The sequence below is a fragment of the Anomaloglossus baeobatrachus genome (genome assembly GCF_048569485.1).
Source record: "Anomaloglossus baeobatrachus isolate aAnoBae1 chromosome 5 unlocalized genomic scaffold, aAnoBae1.hap1 SUPER_5_unloc_12, whole genome shotgun sequence".
NCBI classification, from domain to species: domain Eukaryota; kingdom Metazoa; phylum Chordata; class Amphibia; order Anura; family Aromobatidae; genus Anomaloglossus; species Anomaloglossus baeobatrachus.
Genome location: NW_027441787.1, coordinates 697,046 through 716,082, shown reverse-complemented (window position 1 = coordinate 716,082; position 19,037 = coordinate 697,046). Strand labels below are relative to the sequence as shown.

Below are 19,037 nucleotides of genomic sequence, written 5' to 3'. Positions count from 1 at the left end.
CAAACATTTCTGTACCCAGACCACAGCATCATGGACATGAAATTGCTGGTATTGAAAGGAAACTTCAAAACCGACAGACAGAGAAGAGTCTGGGAATACAAACGTATGACGACCGGTGACACATTCAGAGCAGGAATGAAGGGGTCACATGGATTTATGTCTTTTTACATCAATTAAGAAATGTGCTCCTCAGAGCATCTGGGGGCATCACAACACAGACCAGACCTCAATCAGAGGACAATAAAACTTTCACACTCCTTATCTATGAACTGCTCCAATATTTACTGCAACAACTGATTGTCCTCTTGCCATACTGATAGTTCTGCTTCACATAACCTTTCTTATTTACTGCTCTATTCTATGTCCTGTTGTGTATAAATATGTGACTCTTTAGATTTTGTGTTATACTGAGCCTGATGAAGAGACCTGAGTAGTCTGGAAAGCTGCTATTATTACCATCTTTTCAGTTAGCCATTAAAAGGTATCAACCACCCAGGACTCTCAGTTCTTTTAAACAATTTTTTTTATCATATTGATTGGTACATTCAGGTTAATGCTTTGTCAAAATCTTTTTTTTGTTCGGATTTTCCAGAAAATTTTGTGTCTTTCTTCGTGATTTTCTCGGCTTTATTTTCATGTTCCTGTCTTTATTTGTTTGTTTGCTTTTATGGCGATGCTGAAGTCGGTTTCTCATTCGGGTTTTTTCTGTTCTTCTGGTTTTTTTTTTTTAACAGGTTTAACAACAAAAATAAAAAATGAATAAACCCCTGCAATGTGGAGCCTGAATGTGAATACACTGAAAAGGACCAACAAAAATGATAAAACTGGCACAAAAATGGGCATCAAACTGGCACCGAAGGGCGTTGTGGAAAGGGTTAAATGACCTTGGATCACTGATCTGTATAGGTAATTTGAGAATAGACTGAAATCAGAGAACAATGGCGGCTTTCCCTTTATGATTACTAATTAGTGACACAAACCCATTTACATCAGCCGGAAGAGAACTTTACAGAACACCAGTTACTTATTCACATCTGGATGAATTGGCTATTTACTCACTTTGGTGCCAGTTCTGACGCCCAGAACCCATTTGGGCCGGGTTGGAGTGACCTGAGTTAGATGCGAGACATCACTATATAATGGTGGTGTGAGATCAGTGCTCCAAAGTCATTTAACCCTTTCAACTACGCTTTTCAGTGCCCACTTTCATGCCCAATTTATCCCAGTTTTATCATTTTTGTAGCTGCTGTTAAGTGTATTCACATCCGGGCTCCTCGCTGTATTGTACTTTATTTTTGGGATTTTTTTTTTTACGTTTGTTGTTAAAGCTGTAAAAAGAAAAACAGAGAAAAAACCCAAATAAGAAATCAACTTCAGCCACGAATAAGAAACTGGACCAATAAGAAACCAACTTCAGCATCAAGTTTTTATTGCTGATGTCGAGCGAAACTGGTGGGAAATAAGGGAAATGTCTGTTATTACCACATATATACCCTGCCCCCCGCAGTGACTGACAGCCGCTCAGCATTAGAACCTGCTGTCAGTCAGTGCTGATAGCATGGTTTACTGAGTGGAGATTAAAACTGCATCAGTGCCACCCCTATGACTGAAAGCTGGATGCTGTCATAATATCTGTTGTTAGAGTTAAAGAAATTTGGGGATCTAAGTAACTTTAAGGTCAAATATGGAAAATCCGAAGCCTTGAATGTTTCTCTGAGCCCCACAGAGGTATCGATGGCCAAAACTAGCTTCCCTTTTAAGTGGCAGTCCAGGGCAATCCAATTTGTTAGGTATCTCCATCTCTGCTAATCTAGACTCCCTCTACTCCATGAACTATCAGGCGCTTTTCTCATATACTGTAAGGGAGCTTCTAGCATATCATAAAAAAAGCATCTCTTAGCTCGGGCGTATTAACACATTCAAAATGGATATACTCCCTCGGTTCTTATATTTGTTCCAAGCATTCCAAATACTCCCTCTCACCAGTTTTTTCCACACTTTAAAGTCCGCCCTGCATACATTTATTATATGGGGACACTCTAGAGCCAGGATTAAGTATCAGATACTCACACGCCCTACCTCTAAAGGTGGCATGGGTCTCCCAGACTTCCGTAGACATCATCTCTACTGCACGTGTTTGACTGTCATTTCCATGCAGACACTAAAAAGTGGGCTGCCCTGGAACAGGGACGTACAATCAATGCCCCTAAAATATATACCGAGGCTGGGGACATGGGACAGGGTGCACACAGGAATGGCAGATATCTTGACTAAAACCACATTGAAAGTTTGGGATGAAAGAGTTCCCTGGTTGGACCCTCTCTTCTGTTATCCCCAAATTTCTCCAACCCGGAATTTCCACCAGGCATCTCGCGAAACACATTCTTACGTTGGAATGTGGAGGATGACTGTCATATCTACGACATATTACAGAGAACTAATATTATGCCATATACTGATATGCAGAACTTAGAACCCCCCTCAGTCATTGTCGTGGCTCGAATATAGACAGCTGTACTCCTTTGTTTGTGCTCAGTTGAAGGGGGTTTGCCCTCACCTAATAGTACACTTTCCTTTTTGAGAAACTATTCTTACAGGACACCATACCTCTCCATTTGATATCACTTATCTATAAATTATTGGGTCAAGGTACACCTTCTGCGCACATGGATCTGAGTTTGATTACTATCTGGGAAGCAGAGCTGCGGACATGTTTTACAGATGAGAAAAAACAGAAAGTGTATTTATTTACACAGAAGATGTCCGCAGCTGGATACACCAAAGAAAAAAACTATAAGATTCTAACCAGGTGGTGCCAATATCCGGTAAGGCTTCACAGGATTTTCCCTTTGGGGTCCAAAATGTGTTGGCGTTGTGGAACAGACCGTGGAACCATGACACATGTATGGTGGGATTGTTCTAAACTTCAGCCGTTTTGGGAGGCAGTTATACAGCCGTACTTTATAATTACCGGAGAGGTTAGTGATCCCTTCTCTTCAGATATCTCTAGTATCGATACTTCCTGGCTCTATTAGATCTCAGAATGTGATTTGCTGCGGTTTTGCCTAACGGCCGCACAGTGGGTGATACCTAGGCATTGGCGATCATCAGGGGTTCCATCCGTGAGGGAATGGCAACAGGAACTAGCTTTTATTTATCACATGGAGGATCTGTCAGCTGAGGTAGAGGGGGACAATGAGGGATTTTTGAAGATGTGGCAGCCTTGGATCCTCTTCAAGGACACTAGCGATTACTGGCATCTCTTTGGCCCGTGAGTTGGATCCAGTTACGCTCAAGATCGATCCTATATCTCACACTATCCGACATTCCCCTCCTTTGTTTTCCTTTCTTACCTCCCCTTTTTCCCCTTTTCTTTCTCTTTCTATCCTATCTGTTCATTTCCTCGCTCTCTTTCTCTCTTTCTCTCTCTATATCTTTCTATATCTCTCTCTATCTCTTCTCAATATCTCTTTCCATTTTCAATGATATAGACTCGATTCACCTCTACACTTTGAGGTTTCGCGAGTCATAAAAATTTGTATTGTTTACATGTAGAACTGCTCACACTTTGTGAACAGCTAGAATTTACAGTGCACTCGGTGGCAATTATTAGAACGTCAGATGGCTGTAGAGTTGTTTGTTCTGATTCATGTATGTTGCTTTGCTGTTTTGTTGTTTAATAAAGACAGATTATACATAATATATCTTAATGACCACATGGAAATATTTCTTAGCTATTTTTTAACTTCATTGTTTTGTAACAAATCTATTTTGTTATTTTGTATATATGTTTGTTTTTTAAATGGTCGGGGCCAATAACATTGATAGTGGTATATTCCTATATTTCACACTTCTTGCGGGGGGGTGTCATAGTTTTTCATTTTACATTGAAATCTACTGGAAATTAAGTAAATTCAAAGTCCGATGAAATGGTGAATAAATAGTTGGTGCACACTACATCCGATCTCGCTGTTGTTACCCCCAGTGTGAGCCGATCAAACACTGCAAGCGGCTCACACTGGGCTGAGCACCGAGCGTACCCGAGCACATCGATACGCCCAAGATTAGTTTGCATACATAAAGCATCCGATCTCCGCACCTTATCGGAAAAGTCTGAGTTCAGGTTCACTCATCTCTAGTGGTGAATAAAAATCACTTTTGTAAAATAAAATCAGCTTGTGTTGCCATTTTCCGACACCGGTAACATTATTATTTTGGCGTCGATGGAGTGAGGACTTGTTTTTTTCTTGATGAGCCGACATTTTCATTAATACCATTCTAGGTGCAATATGGATAATTGATCACTTTTCATTGTATTTATATTGCTATAAAATAATGTGCTACTTGTATCGGTCGGTTTTATTACTTACATTGCACATTTCATCTTGATATTTTATCCTACCTAAGTGATATCTCACCTCGCTTATTATCTGCAGTATTTTATATATCGGTTCATCTCCTTCACATTCAGGTCCTTATAATATCGGATCCTCTCAGTGGAGATCTTCTATATAAGAGAATTTTCCTGATTGCCCCGTGAAGGATGGATATGGACAGGGACAAGATGGTGGAGAGGATATTACACCTTACCCTAGAGATCCTCTTCCGGCTTACTGGAGAGGTGAGAGATTCTGATGACGTCACATTACATCATTCTTATCTATGGGAATAACAGATGGACAGAACTGGAGAGGTGAGGACTCTGGAAATGTCTGGAGTGAGATTTATTACTGTGTCTCTCCATAACCAGGATTACACAGTAGTGAAGAAGACCTCTGGTGAGCGCTGTCAGGCCCCTGTGTCTGAGGGATGGGGAAGACCCCTGAGCCCAATCACGGGGCCTCCACGTCACCTCCCGATACATGAGGACATCAATGACCAGAAGATCCTAGAACTCACCTACAAGATGATTGAGCTGCTGACTGGAGAGGTGACACTGCTGGGAATGCTGGGACATTATACAGTAACGCTATATAGGGATCGGGGGGTGACGGTATCATTGTATGTGTCAGGTTCCTATAAGGTGTCAGGATGTCACCGTCTATTTCTCCATGGAGGAGTGGGAGTATTTAGAAGGACACAAAGATCTGTACAAGGACGTCATGATGGAGGTTCCCAAGACCCTCACAGCACCAGGTAATAGACAGGACTAAATACACACGGCCTATAATTATCTGTATGTAAGGAATGAATTCAGTCCCTGTATGTGTCTCCTCCAGTTCTATCCAGTAACCGGACAACACCAGAGAGATGTCCCTGTCCTCTTCTCCCACAGGACTGTAAACAAGAAGATCCCGATGTTCCTCAGGATGTGTTTCCTCCAGTTCTATCCAGTAAGAGGACAACACCAGAGAGATGTCTCCATCATCTTCTCCCACAGGACTGTAAACAAGAAGATCCCGATGTTCTTCAGGATCATCAGGTAGATGTAGAGAAGGTGCCATGAAATCTCCCTATGATGTGTAGACGGCTGTGAGGTCTTATGTTCAGTCTTGTTTTATCCACCAGTGTTATGTTTTATACTTGTGTAATGAGAGTGGTGGAGATGGCAGTGTAGCACCCCGGGGTCGTGGGGTTTTCACCCAACACATCGCCGGGCCAGGGGTGCGGATTCTCTGCATCGTCATGGGCCAGCCTTGCCCAGTTTCGTGATCCTGAGACGTACAGGAAGGGAGGGAAGGCAGTGTACGGGTTGGTAGGATGGAGGGAGAGGGCGGTGAGGAAACTCTTTTTAGATTGTGATGCCACCTGTGGTACGCGGCCCCAGGGATGGGCCGCCGCTGCGCTTCCGGGTGCTGCTCTCCGGGGCTGATGGTGAAGGTCACAGTTGGGATGCTGTCGCTCCTCACAGGCGGAGCGGGGTTACCTCGGGGAGGATGACTGAAGACGGACGGGGTGGTGGTGCTCCCCATTGGTTCCGCAGCGTTGGGCGACAGTGCCGGTAAAGATGAGGGAGAGACAGGGGCTGCGGTTCCAGGTCTTTTTACTCACTGGTAGTTCAGGCGCTGCCCCAGAGTACCGTTCTCCACAACGATGGACTCCAGCCGATACCGATTCCGTGGAAGTTCAGATCTGGTGTGTGTCAGTCTATGGTTCAAGACCTCAGACCCAGATCCTTTATGCTATTTGGCTGCACACTTGGTGGGACAGGTTCGGTGACTTTTCTAGCCGTTCCCGCGACCCTTGCAGAGTTGGTAGACAACGTGAAGTATGCCTGCGCTAGGGTTCTGTACCCTGACAGTACTGGTTCTGTGGAAGCAGCCACCTGCTTCTCCCCAGCGACCGTGTTCAAACACCTTGGCCCACAGAGCTGCTTCTCGGCATGTCTGCTTTGCTCTGTGTCTAGAGCTGTTCTCTCCTTTTGTAGTTGTGTTGTGTGTTCCAAGCTGTTGCCCCCAGCCACTTCATCGGATGGTTCACTACTCTCACTAGGTCAACCTGCTCTTCCCACTGTGTGCGCCTGACTCCCCCTGTGGTTGCTTCTCCCTGACCCTGAGTCCCCGGTTCCAGTAGATCAGGGAGCCCCTGGTGCGGTGGCGTCCTGTAAACCCACCGCTGTGGTGACCCCCTACTTTGACCCGACCCTGGCACGGTCCCCATTGAGTAGGGCAACCCACTGTAACTGTGTGTATGTGTGTTGGTGGAACTGATACCGACCCTCCTTGAACCCGGGATAAGTACTACACCCTAATTGAGGTGCAGTACCCTGTGGCACCTGAAGCCTCAGGGGCAACCACAGCAGGATTAGAGCTGATCATAGATGTGACTTCTCCATCTGTCTGTGACTTTTGGATCACATTTATCCCGTTCTCTACACTGAACACTTACATCAGGGTTTCGACACCAGGTTATCAGACAGAGAGAGGTCACCCCTAACCCATGGGTCAGAAGGTCACAGCGCAAGCCAGCACTAGTTGGATCTGCTTTGCCTTCCACTTAGCTGTGGATACTATCCTCGTGCTGGCGCTGCTAGGGTTAAGCAGATCCTTGTGTCTTTCTTGGCTTACCATCCTGAGATGTCTCAGCTGTTCTGATTTTTGCACTCCCCTCTGGTATAAGTTCTCACCACTTCACCTCAGTAGTTGCCAGTGATAACTTGCTTTTCCATGGTCCTGGCATGGAGGTGTGAGCCATGGAAAGAGCAATTGTTTTGAATTTGATCCTGGAGATTGCTGCCTGGAAGTTTTCTTTGGTGTCTTCCTATTAATCATCTCCCTTTTTATTAATTTCTCTTTCCACCCCCCTTTTTTACCACTTGTTGTTTGGGAATGCAGTTTCTTTTTCCTTTGTCTGTCGTTTTCTTTTTGTGTCATTATTATAAAGCAGGACTAGTGTTCCTCCTGCCCTGCTCACTAGATACGGTTGTGATTAGGGTAAGACAGGGATAGACACGTGATTGCAGCACAAGAGGAAAAAACCTGTCTTGGGACATCGGGGAGCTCAGAGTTGCTCAGAGTATGTGACAGGGTTTATCCTTCCTGTTCTTCCCTAGAGGCAGTGACTTCCACCCCATCTTTTTCATGATACACCGCTCAGCCTCTTTGTGGAACACAACAACCAGGAACTGCTCTGTATTGGTAACTGGTGCCTACTGTCAGCAAAGTCCAACCTCAGAGGCTCTGGTGATGACTGGGTCGGCACTTAATCATGCCCCCCTGGATAAGCCTGGTTCAGAGCGCAGTGAAGCCCTCACACAACGTATTAGCATGACAGGTTTACATGTAATTATTCAAATGAAATGATTCAGATGAAACCCCCAAATGATCCATTCACTGTAATGAGGAAGCAGAGTTAGTCTGGACTTCTCATGGCAGCGCGGTAATCCTCCCTATCTAGTGAACGGTTATCTCCAGTAATTGTATTATTACACCGGATTCTTTATGATGTTATGTCGCGGGCGGAGGAGGGGACGCTGCGCTCTCCCATTGCTCGGGTCCAGCTGCTGCTGCTCGGTGGTGGCTCGAGCGGTGGGCCGGATCCCGGGGACTCGAGCGGCGTTCCTCGCCCGTGAGTGAAAAGGGGGAATTGATTGTGGGGATTTGATATTGTCCGTGACGCCACCCACGGTTGTGGTGAGATTGGTGACACCACCGCTGCTCTGGACGGGGATCCCAGGAGCGATGACAGGGAGCAGCCTGGATGTTAGTTCTCCCCTCCGTGGGTAGGGGGTTGGTTGTCCCGGGGCCCGGTGAGGGGGTAGGGATGGATGGCAGGCTGGTTACAGGGCCTGGTGAGGTGCAGGGTCGTGGGGGCAGCGCTGTGCCGCACAGCACGGTGGTACTCACTCAGCCAATGATGAACACAGAGTCTCCGGTAAAACAAACGGCTGGATGGACGGGTCCCACAGACGGCTGCGGTGTTTCTCCTCCCGGCAGGTTGATGGTGACTGCCTTTCCCTGCACCTGTCTAGTGTGTACGGTTCCAATGGGTTCCCACCGGTAACCCGCTCCCCAGCTTGGATATGTGCTGAAGGAGCCCCTTTTGCCCGCAGGCTCTGGCCCTGGGAACTTTAGCCTTGGCGGTTACTGTGTTTCCCTCTAACGGTTGGACTGTTGCCTTCTGTCGGGACTTGGCTGCTGGGAAACCCAGGAGGTTCCCTTCGCTAACGGATTTGACAAATTGCACGGCGACTCCTAGCCTTGTCGGGGTCCGTAAGCCCCTGCCGGATGGTGCTGGCTTCTCTTTGTGTACCGGTCCGGTACCGCCGGGCCACCGCCCGTCCACGGTCCTTACGGCTAGCTCCAATAGGCCTCTCCTGCAGACGGTCACCACCGTCTGCCAACCTTGCTGTTCCGTCCGGGCCACACACCAAGACCACTTTCTGTCTGCTCCTTTACCACTTCACTCTCCTCACTCAACTCCCAGCTATCTGCTCTCCTTTTCCCACCTCCAGGACTGTGAACTCCTCGGTGGGCGGGACCAACCGCCTGGCCCACCCCCTGGTGTGAACATCAGCCCCTGGAGGGAGGCAACAAGGGTTTTTGTTTGACTTTGGTGTGCCTGACCGGGAGTGTGGGGTGTGTTGGTGTAGTGCTTGTGACGTCCTGGCTTGTCCAGGGCGCCACAGTTACATCGTCATCTTCTCCCCATTCAGGTCCCTAGAATATCGGATCCTCTCAGTGGAGATCTTCTATATAAGAGAATTCTCCTGATTGACCCATCAAGGATGGATATGGACAGGGACAAGATGGCGGAGAGGATATTACATCTTACCCTAGAGATCCTCTTCCGGCTTACTGGAGAGGTGAGAGATTCTGATGACGTCGCATTACATCATTCTTATCTATGGGAATAACAGATGGACAGAACTGGAGAGGTGAGGACTCTGGAAATGTCTGGAGTGAGATTTATTACTGTGTCTCTCCATAACCAGGAATACACAGTAGTGAAGAAGACCTCTAGTGAGTGCTGTCAGGCCCCTGTGTCTGAGGGATGGGGAAGACCCCTGAGCCCAATCACGGGGCCTCCACCTCACCCCCCGATACATGAGGACATCAATGACCAGAAGATCCTAGAACTCACCTACAAGATGATTGAGCTGCTGACTGGAGAGGTGACACTGCTGGGAATGCTGGGACATTATACAGTAACGCTATGAAGGGATCGGGGGTGATGGTATCATTGTATGTGTCAGGTTCCTATAAGGTGTCAGGACGTCACCTTCTATTTCTCCATGGAGGAGTGGGAGTATTTAGAAGGACACAAAGATCTGTACAAGGACGTCATGATGGAGGATCCCCAGCCCCTCACATCCCCAGGTAATAGACAGGACTAGATACACACGGCCTATAATTATCTGTATGTAAGGAATGAATTCAGTCCCTGTATGTGTCTCCTCCAGTTCTATCCAGTAAGAGGACAACACCAGAGAGATGTCCCCGTCCTCTTCTCCCACAGGAATGTAAACAAGAAGATCCCGATGTTCCTCAGGATGTGTTTCCTCCAGCTCTATCCTGTAAGAGATATCTACTTATGTACTTTCTGTACTAATTTGTGTTTAGACTTTTAGGCTTTCTGCTCTGGATTTTTCAGCTGTTTTTTCTTTGCTTCTGCTTCTTCTGCTGTTTGTTTCTAGTACCTTCTCTATGTCATTATGACGGCAAATGCAGAGGGTTAATGAATACCGTTTCTCCGAAAATACGACCTACACTGAAATTAAGCCATAGCATGATTTTATGGGATTTTTTGAGAATGCTTGAAATATAAGCCCTATTCCAAAAATAAGCCCTAGTTACAGTCAGGACCAGTGTTGGAAGGAATCAAACTGCACGATTTCTCAGGAACCCCACTCTCTTATGGACCCCATGAGTTGTATTCTAAGGTTGATGGTGTAAGGACCTTTGATTATTTCAAAGTCATGTGACATGATGTAACCAAAGGTCTCTTAATTGCAGAAGTCTAAAAGAACTCAACAGGACATAGACTGGCATTAGGGGAAATGGAGAGCAAACTGGGGAATTTCACAGGCCCCCATTCTCCTAGCAGTCATAGTGTTTATACGCCAATTATAGGACTGCTTAAGGTCCTTTTTGACATCATATCATGTGACCAAAGGCTGGTGTCTGTGTCTGTTCACGCCAATTTTAACCAGCTTTGCAAAAATGGGCAGAGCTTGGCCAGAAGAAGGGTGTGATGTCACCACTTCTCTAATTCATAACAAACTGTGGCGTTCCCTTTGCCAGAAATCTCACTTCAGTTCCTGATGTCATTTGTCAGTGTCCATTGCCGGTCTTGATGAACTGGAGCCCTAATGTTTATCTGGACAGACCGCAAGACCCTGCTACCTGCTTTGGTTACAAAACCTAAGGATAGGCCATCAACATTACAGTCCCGGACAATCCCGTTAAATATCCGGCATCTGTCTAACTATTTTATGTTCGTCTTTGAAAAAAAATTCTTTCAAATTGTCCATGTTGGGGATCAAAGTTACAAGGAGATTTTTGCAGGTTTTGCCAACTGTCATGGCGGCGCCAGGATCTGTGAAAATTATAGATTCTGGCACTCTGCAAGTTAACTGCTCTGATGTCTGTGAGCAGTGCAGGGAGACGCAGGCGTCGAACCACAGGCTTGGGCAGGCTAGCAAGAGTAAGGGGCACTTTGCACACTACAACATCGCAGGTGCGATGTCGGTGGGGTCAAATTGAAAGTGACGCACATCCGGCGTCGCAGGCGATATCGTAGTGTGTAAAGCATTTTTGATACAATTAACGAGCGCAAAAGCGTCGTAATCGTATCATCGGTGTAACCTCGGTCATTTCCATGAATTGGGAATGACCGATGTTACGATGTTGTTCCTCGTTCCTGCGGCAGCACACATCACTGTGTGTGAAGCCGCAGGAGCGAGGAACATCTCCTACCTGCGTCCTGCAGCTCACGCCGGCTATGCGGAAGGACGGAGGTGGGCGGGATGTTTACGTACCGCTCATCTCCGCCCCTCCACTTCTATTGGCCGTGTGACGTTGCTATGATGCCGCACGACCCGCCCCCTTAATAAGGAGGCGGGTCGCCGGCCAGAGCGAAGTCGCAGGGCAGGTGAGTGCATGTGAAGCTGGCGTAGTGATAATGTTCGCTACGCCAGCTATCACCATGATATCGCAGCTGCGACGGGGGCGGGGACTATCGCGCTCGGCATCGCAGCATCGGCTTGCGATGTCGTAGAGTGCAAAGTGCCCCTTATTCTCTGCTGGGTTGCTTGTTAATGTCTTTGATCACATGCTGTAGAGGAGAAAGTATCTATCGATCCCCTTCTGTATATGCTGGCTGGACTATTCCATTAATGCCATCTATAGGTTACCTATACTGGTCTGGTGAGGTGTTGAGATCCAGACTTACGGGTGGTTGTTGTGTATTATTGCCTTGAGCTGTTGTGGTGTTAACCCTTGTCTTTTTGTTGCTGCCTTTCTGCATTTCCATCATATTCCTGCCCCTTCCTTCCCCGGGGGATAACAGATTAGATCTGGTCAGGAGAATAGTAAGGCACAGGACTCTGGCATCTCCATCTTCAGGGGTAATCAAGAGGTTAGGAACAGTTTAGGGTCCCCTAGCTTGAGGGACAGTATAAGGGCCCCCTGTCCCTCATTATCCTGCAGTCATATTGTGACAATCAATCAGATTATTTCCTGTAGCACATTCCAGAGAACTGGTGCTAGTAATGGGAGATTCAAATTAATGAAGATGTAACTCTTAGGGGTACTTTGCACACTACGACATCGCAGGTGCGATGTCGGTGGGGTCAAATTGAAAGTGACGCACATCCGGCATCGCAGGCGACATCGTAGTGGGTAAAGCCTAGATGATACGATTAACGAGCGCAAAAGCATCGTAATCGTATCATCGGTGTAGCGTCGGCGTAATCCATAATTACGCTGACGCGACGGTCCGATGTTGTTCCTCGTTCCTGCGGCAGCACACTTCGCTGTGTATGAACCCGCAGGAGCGAGGAACATCTCCTACCAGCGTCACCGCGGCTCCCGTAGGATATGCGGAAGGAAGGAGGTTGGTGGGATGTTTACATCCCGCTCATCTCCGCCCCTCCGCTCCTATTGGCCGCCTGCCATGTGACGTCGCAGTGACGCCGTACGACCCGCCCCCTTAATAAGGAGGGGGGCACCAGCCAGAGCGACGTCCCAGGACAGGTGAGTCCATGTGAAGCTGCCGTAGCGATAATGTTCGCTATGGCAGCTATCACAAGGATATCACAGCTTAGACGGGGGCGGGGACTATCGCGCTCGGCATCGCAGCATCAGCTTTCGATGTCGCAGCGTGCAAAGTACCCCTTAGATAGGGATGGGAGATCCCGATTTGTAAAGATCGGAGATCGTACCGATCACATAGTAATCGAGTCCACGATGCCGATCACGAGATTTCCTGAAAAGCTTGTGTTACAGATCGGTCCAAATCGGGACCAGGGGCTGTAAAAAGAAAGCACATTAATAAAATAAATATCTTTATGATCATACTAACTGGTCACATGACTATGACGTTTTCAAAGGTCCTCTTAACTCCGGGGGTATTCACTGCACTGCTCGTCACTTGGCAGTCATCGGCTGTTTTTGGCCGTGTTTGCGGTGATGTCAGGGTTCACCCAAGTCCATGGCTCATAGACTCGATTGAAGTTTGACTGTCACTGTGCGAGTGTCGCATCGCAAAACGGCGCTCAATCTCCAGACAGCAGCGGGTCGGCTGCATGTCATTCCATGCAGTTGAAGCGCTCCTGTCCTGAGATCAGTCGATGCGGGGTGATGCCCATGCAAGACGCCAGTGCAATCATCCGCTCATTGTCCGCCTGCTTCTTGCTCTGTACAGAGCGATGTAGCAGAGCTTACAATGCTCTCTGCTTCTCGCTGTGTTTAGACTGTGTCTGTACAGAGTGATGAAGCTGACAATGCTCTACCTGTGGATTACGTCGGACTAAGGATTTTTTTATTATAAAGATGGAGTCTCTAAATGTTTTTTTGTTTTATTTCTAATAAATTTTTTCTCTGTGTTGTATTTTTTTTACTGTTTACTAGAAATTCATGGTGGCCATGTCAATTTGACGTGACACCATGAATTTCGGGCTTAGTACCATCTGAGAATACAAAGCTGGTATTAACCCAATTATTACCCAGTGTGCCACCATCATTGGATGAGCTGGGTAAAGTGCCTGGAAATGGCGCTAAGAAACAATGCGCCATTTGCAGGGGCGGCTGCAGGCTGCCTAGAATCCCAGCCCCCATCTGCCAGGGCTCTACCTGACTGCCCATCAAAATACAGCGGGAGCCCACGCATTTTTTTTTTTATTATATTTTTAAATAAAATAAATAAATAATGGGTTTCCCTGTATTTTTATTTCCAGGCAGGTGGGGGTGGCAGCCCGTAGCCGCCCGCTTCAACTGCGCTGAGAATCAAAAATACTGTGGAGCGCCACGTCATTTTTTAAAATTATTTATCTTTATACAACTATATATACTATATATTGTGTACAATATATATTGTGTGTGCACATATATATATATATATATATATATATATACAGTTCTGTCAAAAATTGAGTGACCACTGCAAAATTTTCAGTTTTTCTGATTTTTCTCTTTATAGGTATATTTTTGAGTAACAAGTAAATTATTGTAAAATAAATACAAATTTTTTTTGCTTCGAAATTTGGAGACGTTGCCAGTAGTTTATAGAATAAAAGAACAATTTACATTTTACTCAAAAAATATAAAGAGAAAAATCAGAAAAACTGAAAATTTTGCAGTGGTCTCTTGTGTGTGTGTGTGTGTGTTTATATATATATATATATATATATATTTATATATATATGTATATATAATTATTGTACACAATATACAGTTGTATGAGAGTAAATAAATAATTTAAAAAAATGCCGAAGCGCTCCGCAGTGTTTTTGATTCTCAGCACACATAAAGCAGATGGCTACGGGCTGCCACCCCCATCTGCCTGGCTTTACCTTGGCTGGCAATCAAAAAACAGGGAGGCCCTTTTTTTAAAAAAAGTTTTTTGCCAAAAATAAAAAAAAAGTGACGTGGACTTCGCCATATTTTTGTATGCTAGCCAGGTACGGCAAGCAGGTACGGGCTGCCTCAAACCCCCAGCTGCCTATTTGTACCCGGCTGAGAACCAAAAATATAGAGAAGCCTTTTTAAATTATTTCATGAAATAATAAAAAAAATGACGTGGGCTTCGCCCAATTTTTGTGTCCAGCCAGGTACAGCTAGGCAGCTGGGGATTGGAATCCACAGCACAGGGTGGCCCAAGCTTTCTGGGCCCCCCATGCGCTGCAAATTGCAGTCCGCAGTTGCCCCAGAAAATGGCGCTTTTATAGAGGTGCCATGTTCTGGCGCCGTATCCAACTCTCCAGTGGCCCTGCTGGCGGGTAGCACGCTGGGTAATAAGGCGTTAATACCAGCTTTGTTTTACCAGCTGGTATTAAGCCCAAGATTCTTAATGTCAAGCAAGTTTGACCCGGCCATTAAGAATCTCCAATAAAGGGTTCAAAAAAAGACACCACACAGAGAAAAAAATACTTTAATAGAAATAAATACACAGACACACTTAGAGACTCCATCTTTTTTACTCCCTCTCACCCCTCCACGATCCTAGTCTTCTGTCACCGATCTAGCTCTGCTATATCAGAATGCACAGGGGGGTGGAAGAACGCTGCTGCTCCCCGCGCTGTCTAATCACTCAATGAGTGATCAGAGGCTGCGGGTTGGTAAACGGTGACGTCGCCGCTGCCACCGTTGCCATAGTAACCTAACAAGCGGGTTACTATAGCAATGGTGATCTCCGATCACCTGATTCCCGGCACCACTATTCATCACCGGGTGTAGCAGCCAATCCCTGCATGTGGGCTAACTCTGTAAAGAGCGCCAACATGCAGGGAGGGGGGGCAGGCATGTACCCGAGCATCTCGTTGGTATACAGCAGTCGCCAAATATATCGAGTACTGAGATACTTGGGCGAGCACCGTGTACCGGCAAGCATGCTGGCACTACAGGACCTTTGCATGACGTCATAGCCATGTGACCCAGTCTGTAGCCAATGAGATAATACCACATTCCCACATGACTGATCACATGGCTATGACGTCACAAAAGGTCCTTTGGTTACCGGGAGGACACAGCGATCATCGCACTCGGAAGTAGAAGCGGTGGGAGACAAAGTGCAGGACGCGTCGCGGGACCTGTAAGTATAATGACAATGTTTATTATTGAGTGTATTCTTTATTTTACAGCCCCCCTCCCCCGCCCCATCCCATAACTGTAAAGTCCAACATCGGTGATCGGACGCAAGATCGTGTTATCTCGATCCCGATCTTGATCTTTACAAAATAATCGGACGAGTCTCCCCGCTCCCGACCATCAGGGGGATCACCCATGACTACTCTTCAGGCTGCTTTACACACAGCGACATTGCTAGCGATGTTGCTAGCGTTTGCACCCGCCCCCGTCGTTTGTGGGTCACGGGCAAATCGCTGCCCGTGGCACACAATATCGCTAGGACGCGTTAAACTTACTTACCGTCCTAACGACGTCGCTGTGGCCGGCGAACAACCTCTTATTTAAGGGGGAGGTTCGTGCGGAGTCACAGCAACGTCACACAGCGGGCCACCAATAGAAGCGGAGGGGCGGAGAGCAGCCGAATAAACGTAACGCCCACCTCGTTGCCGGAGGACACAGGAACGCTGTTGTTCGTTGTTCACGGGGTGTCACTCGTAGCGATGTGTGCTGACTTAGGAACGACAAACAACCTGCGTCCAGAACGAGCAACGATCTTTTGAAAATGAACGACGTGTCAACGATCAACAATTAGGTGAGTATTTCTGATCGTTAACGCTCGTTCGTAGGTGTCACATGCAACGACGTTGCTAACGATGCCGGATGTGCCTCACGAATTCCGTGACCCCCGACGACATATCATTAGATACGTCGTTTTGTGTAAAGCGGCCTTTAGATGTCGAAATTGGACAACAGATTCAGAATAAATTTTTTCCTAATTTAATTTCTGATATTATGGTTTAAAAAATGTATTTTCAAGATAATATCATTAAAACATTGTGTTTATTTTTAGCAGATGACTGTATTGGGAGTTCAGATGGAAATCTATTATCTTCAGAATTTAAAACAGATGATAAAAGTATCACACATGATATATATGAAGAGCATGCTCTTGTCACAGATATACCTCCAGTCCTTCCTCGGAAAGTTTTAACATCTGGTCTTTTCAAACAAGTCAAAAATTACGATTTATCACAGATTTGTATGCAAAATAAAAGTTACAGAAGGGATGGGGAACATGAAACTGCTCCTACAAGGGAAAAAACATTTTCATGCCCAGAATGTGGAAAATGTTTTACTCAGAAGATACTCAATCAGAATCTTATTGAGCATCAAAGAATTCACACAGAGGAGAAGCCATTTTCATGTTCAGAATGTGGGAAATGTTTTATTCAGAAATCAAATTTTGTTATGCATAAAAAAAATCACACAGGGGCGAACCCATTTTTATGCTTGGAATGTGGTAAATGTTTTACTAGGAAATCAAGTCTTGTTGACCATGGAAAACTTCACACAGGGGAGAAGCCATTTTCATGTTCAGAGTGTGGGAAATGTTTTATTTTCAAATCAGATCTTGTTCGGCATCAAAGATGTCACTCAGGGGAGAAGCCATTTTCATGTTCAGAGTGTGGGAAATGTTTTGATTTCAAATCAGATCTTGTTAGGCATCAAAGATGTCACACAGGGGAGAAGCCATTTTCATGTTCAGAGTGTGGAAAATGTTTTATTCAGAAATCACACCTTGTTAGGCATCAAAGATATCACACAGGGGAGAAGCCATTTTCATGTTCAGAATGTGGGAAATGTTTTAGTCAGAAATCAGCCTTTGTTATGCATCAAAGATCTCATACAGGGGAGAAGCCATTTTCATGTACAGAGTGTGGGAAATGTTTTATTCAGAAATCAGATCTTGTTGTGCATCAAAGATCTCACACAGGGGAGAAGCTGTTTTCATGTTCAGACTGTGGGAAATGTTTTATTCGGAAATCAAAACTTGTTCAGCATCAAAGATCTCACACCGGGGAGAAGCCATTTTCATGTTCAGAGTGTGGGAAATGTTTTAATTTGAAATCAGAACTGGTTGTGCATCAAAGATGTCACACTGGGGAGAAGCCATTTTCATGTTCAGAGTGTGGGAAATGTTTTAATTGGAAATCAGAACTTCTTGTGCATCAAAGATGTCACACAGGGGAGAAGCCATTGTCATGTTCAGAGTGTGGGAAATGTTTTAATTGGAAATCAAAACTTGTTATGCATCAAAGATGTCACACAGGGGAGAAGCCATTTTCATGTTCAGAGTGTAGGAAATGTTTTATTCGGAAATCAGAACTTGTTGTGCATCAAAAATGTCACACTGGGGAGAAGCCATTTTCATGTTCAGAATGTGGTAAATGTTTTATTCAGAAATCAGATCTTGTTGTGCATCAAAGATGTCACACCGGGGAGAAGCCATTTTCATGTTCAGAGTGTGGGAAATGTTTTATTCGGAAATCAAAACTTGTTCAGCATCAAAGATCTCACACCGGGGAGAAGCCATTTTCATGTTTAGAGTGTGGGAAATGTTTTAATTTTAATTCAGAACTTGTTGTCCATCAAAGATATCACACAGGGGAGAAGCCATTTCCATGTTCAGAGTGTAGGAAATGTTTTATTCGGAAATCAGAACTTGTTGTGCATCAAAGATCTCACACAGGGCAGAAGCTGTTTTCATGCCCAGAATGTGGTAAATGTTTTACTAGGAAATCAGGTCTTGTTCACCATCAAAAAAATCACACAAAATAAACCATTTTTATGTTTTGAATGTGGAAAATGTAATTCTCAGAAATCACATTTTGTTAAACATGTGAAGAAGCCGCACAGGGAAGGAACCTTTTTCATGTTGTGAAAAATTGAAATGTTTAACTGGTAAATCAAGTCTTCCGACATCAGAAAACCAGCAGAGCGGAGCAGCCATTCTTGCTTTCGAAATTTGCCAAATGTTTTTATCATTAATCGGGTCCTGTTGTCAGATGAGTCACACGGGAGAAGCCATCATGATGTACTATAATTCAAAGGGTTTTATCCTAAAATCGGCTACAGTTCCTTAAGTAAGGATTTGTGATGAAAAGAACCATTTTCTTTCTTTTTAGAAATTATTGTAGTTTTTCGACCATAAGACATACCTAGGTTTTGAAGGAGGAATATAGGGAAAAAAATAACGCAAAAATTGTGGTCATGAAGCAATGTTATGGGTAGGATTTGCTGCTGACACTGTTACGGGGATAAAATCCCCCAATTCTGTACTAATGTCCCCCATACTGGGCCCCTTCCAGGTATATGTGTCTCCCATGCTCGTATATATGTCTTTCATCCTGGTATATATGTTGCCTATCTTTATCCCATCCTAGTATATATGATCCCCATCCTGGTATATATGGCTCTTGTCCTAGTGCATATGTCCCTATCCTTATACAGTATATATGGCCCTCATCTCGG

General features: G+C 45.4%; 2 protein-coding genes across 2 annotated transcripts in view; both read left to right on the top strand.

Moving 5' to 3' along the window:
* The first annotated feature begins 2,666 nt into the window (after positions 1-2,666).
* Positions 2,667-14,091, top strand: LOC142258812 (uncharacterized). The gene is made up of 6 exons (XM_075331403.1): positions 2,667-2,825; positions 4,793-4,930; positions 5,013-5,136; positions 5,220-5,422; positions 9,095-9,244; positions 14,080-14,091. The coding sequence occupies exons 1-6, from the start codon at positions 2,667-2,669 to the stop codon at positions 14,089-14,091; spliced, it is 786 nt and encodes a 261-aa protein (XP_075187518.1).
* A 2,604-nt stretch (positions 14,092-16,695) lies between these two features.
* Positions 16,696-19,037, top strand: part of LOC142258821 (uncharacterized) — a 56,615-nt gene continuing 54,273 nt past the window's right edge. The window contains exon 1 of the mRNA XM_075331411.1: positions 16,696-18,235. Coding sequence (XP_075187526.1) covers positions 16,767-18,235 — 1,469 coding nt within the window. The 5' untranslated portion in view covers positions 16,696-16,766. The remainder of the gene's footprint in view (positions 18,236-19,037) is intronic.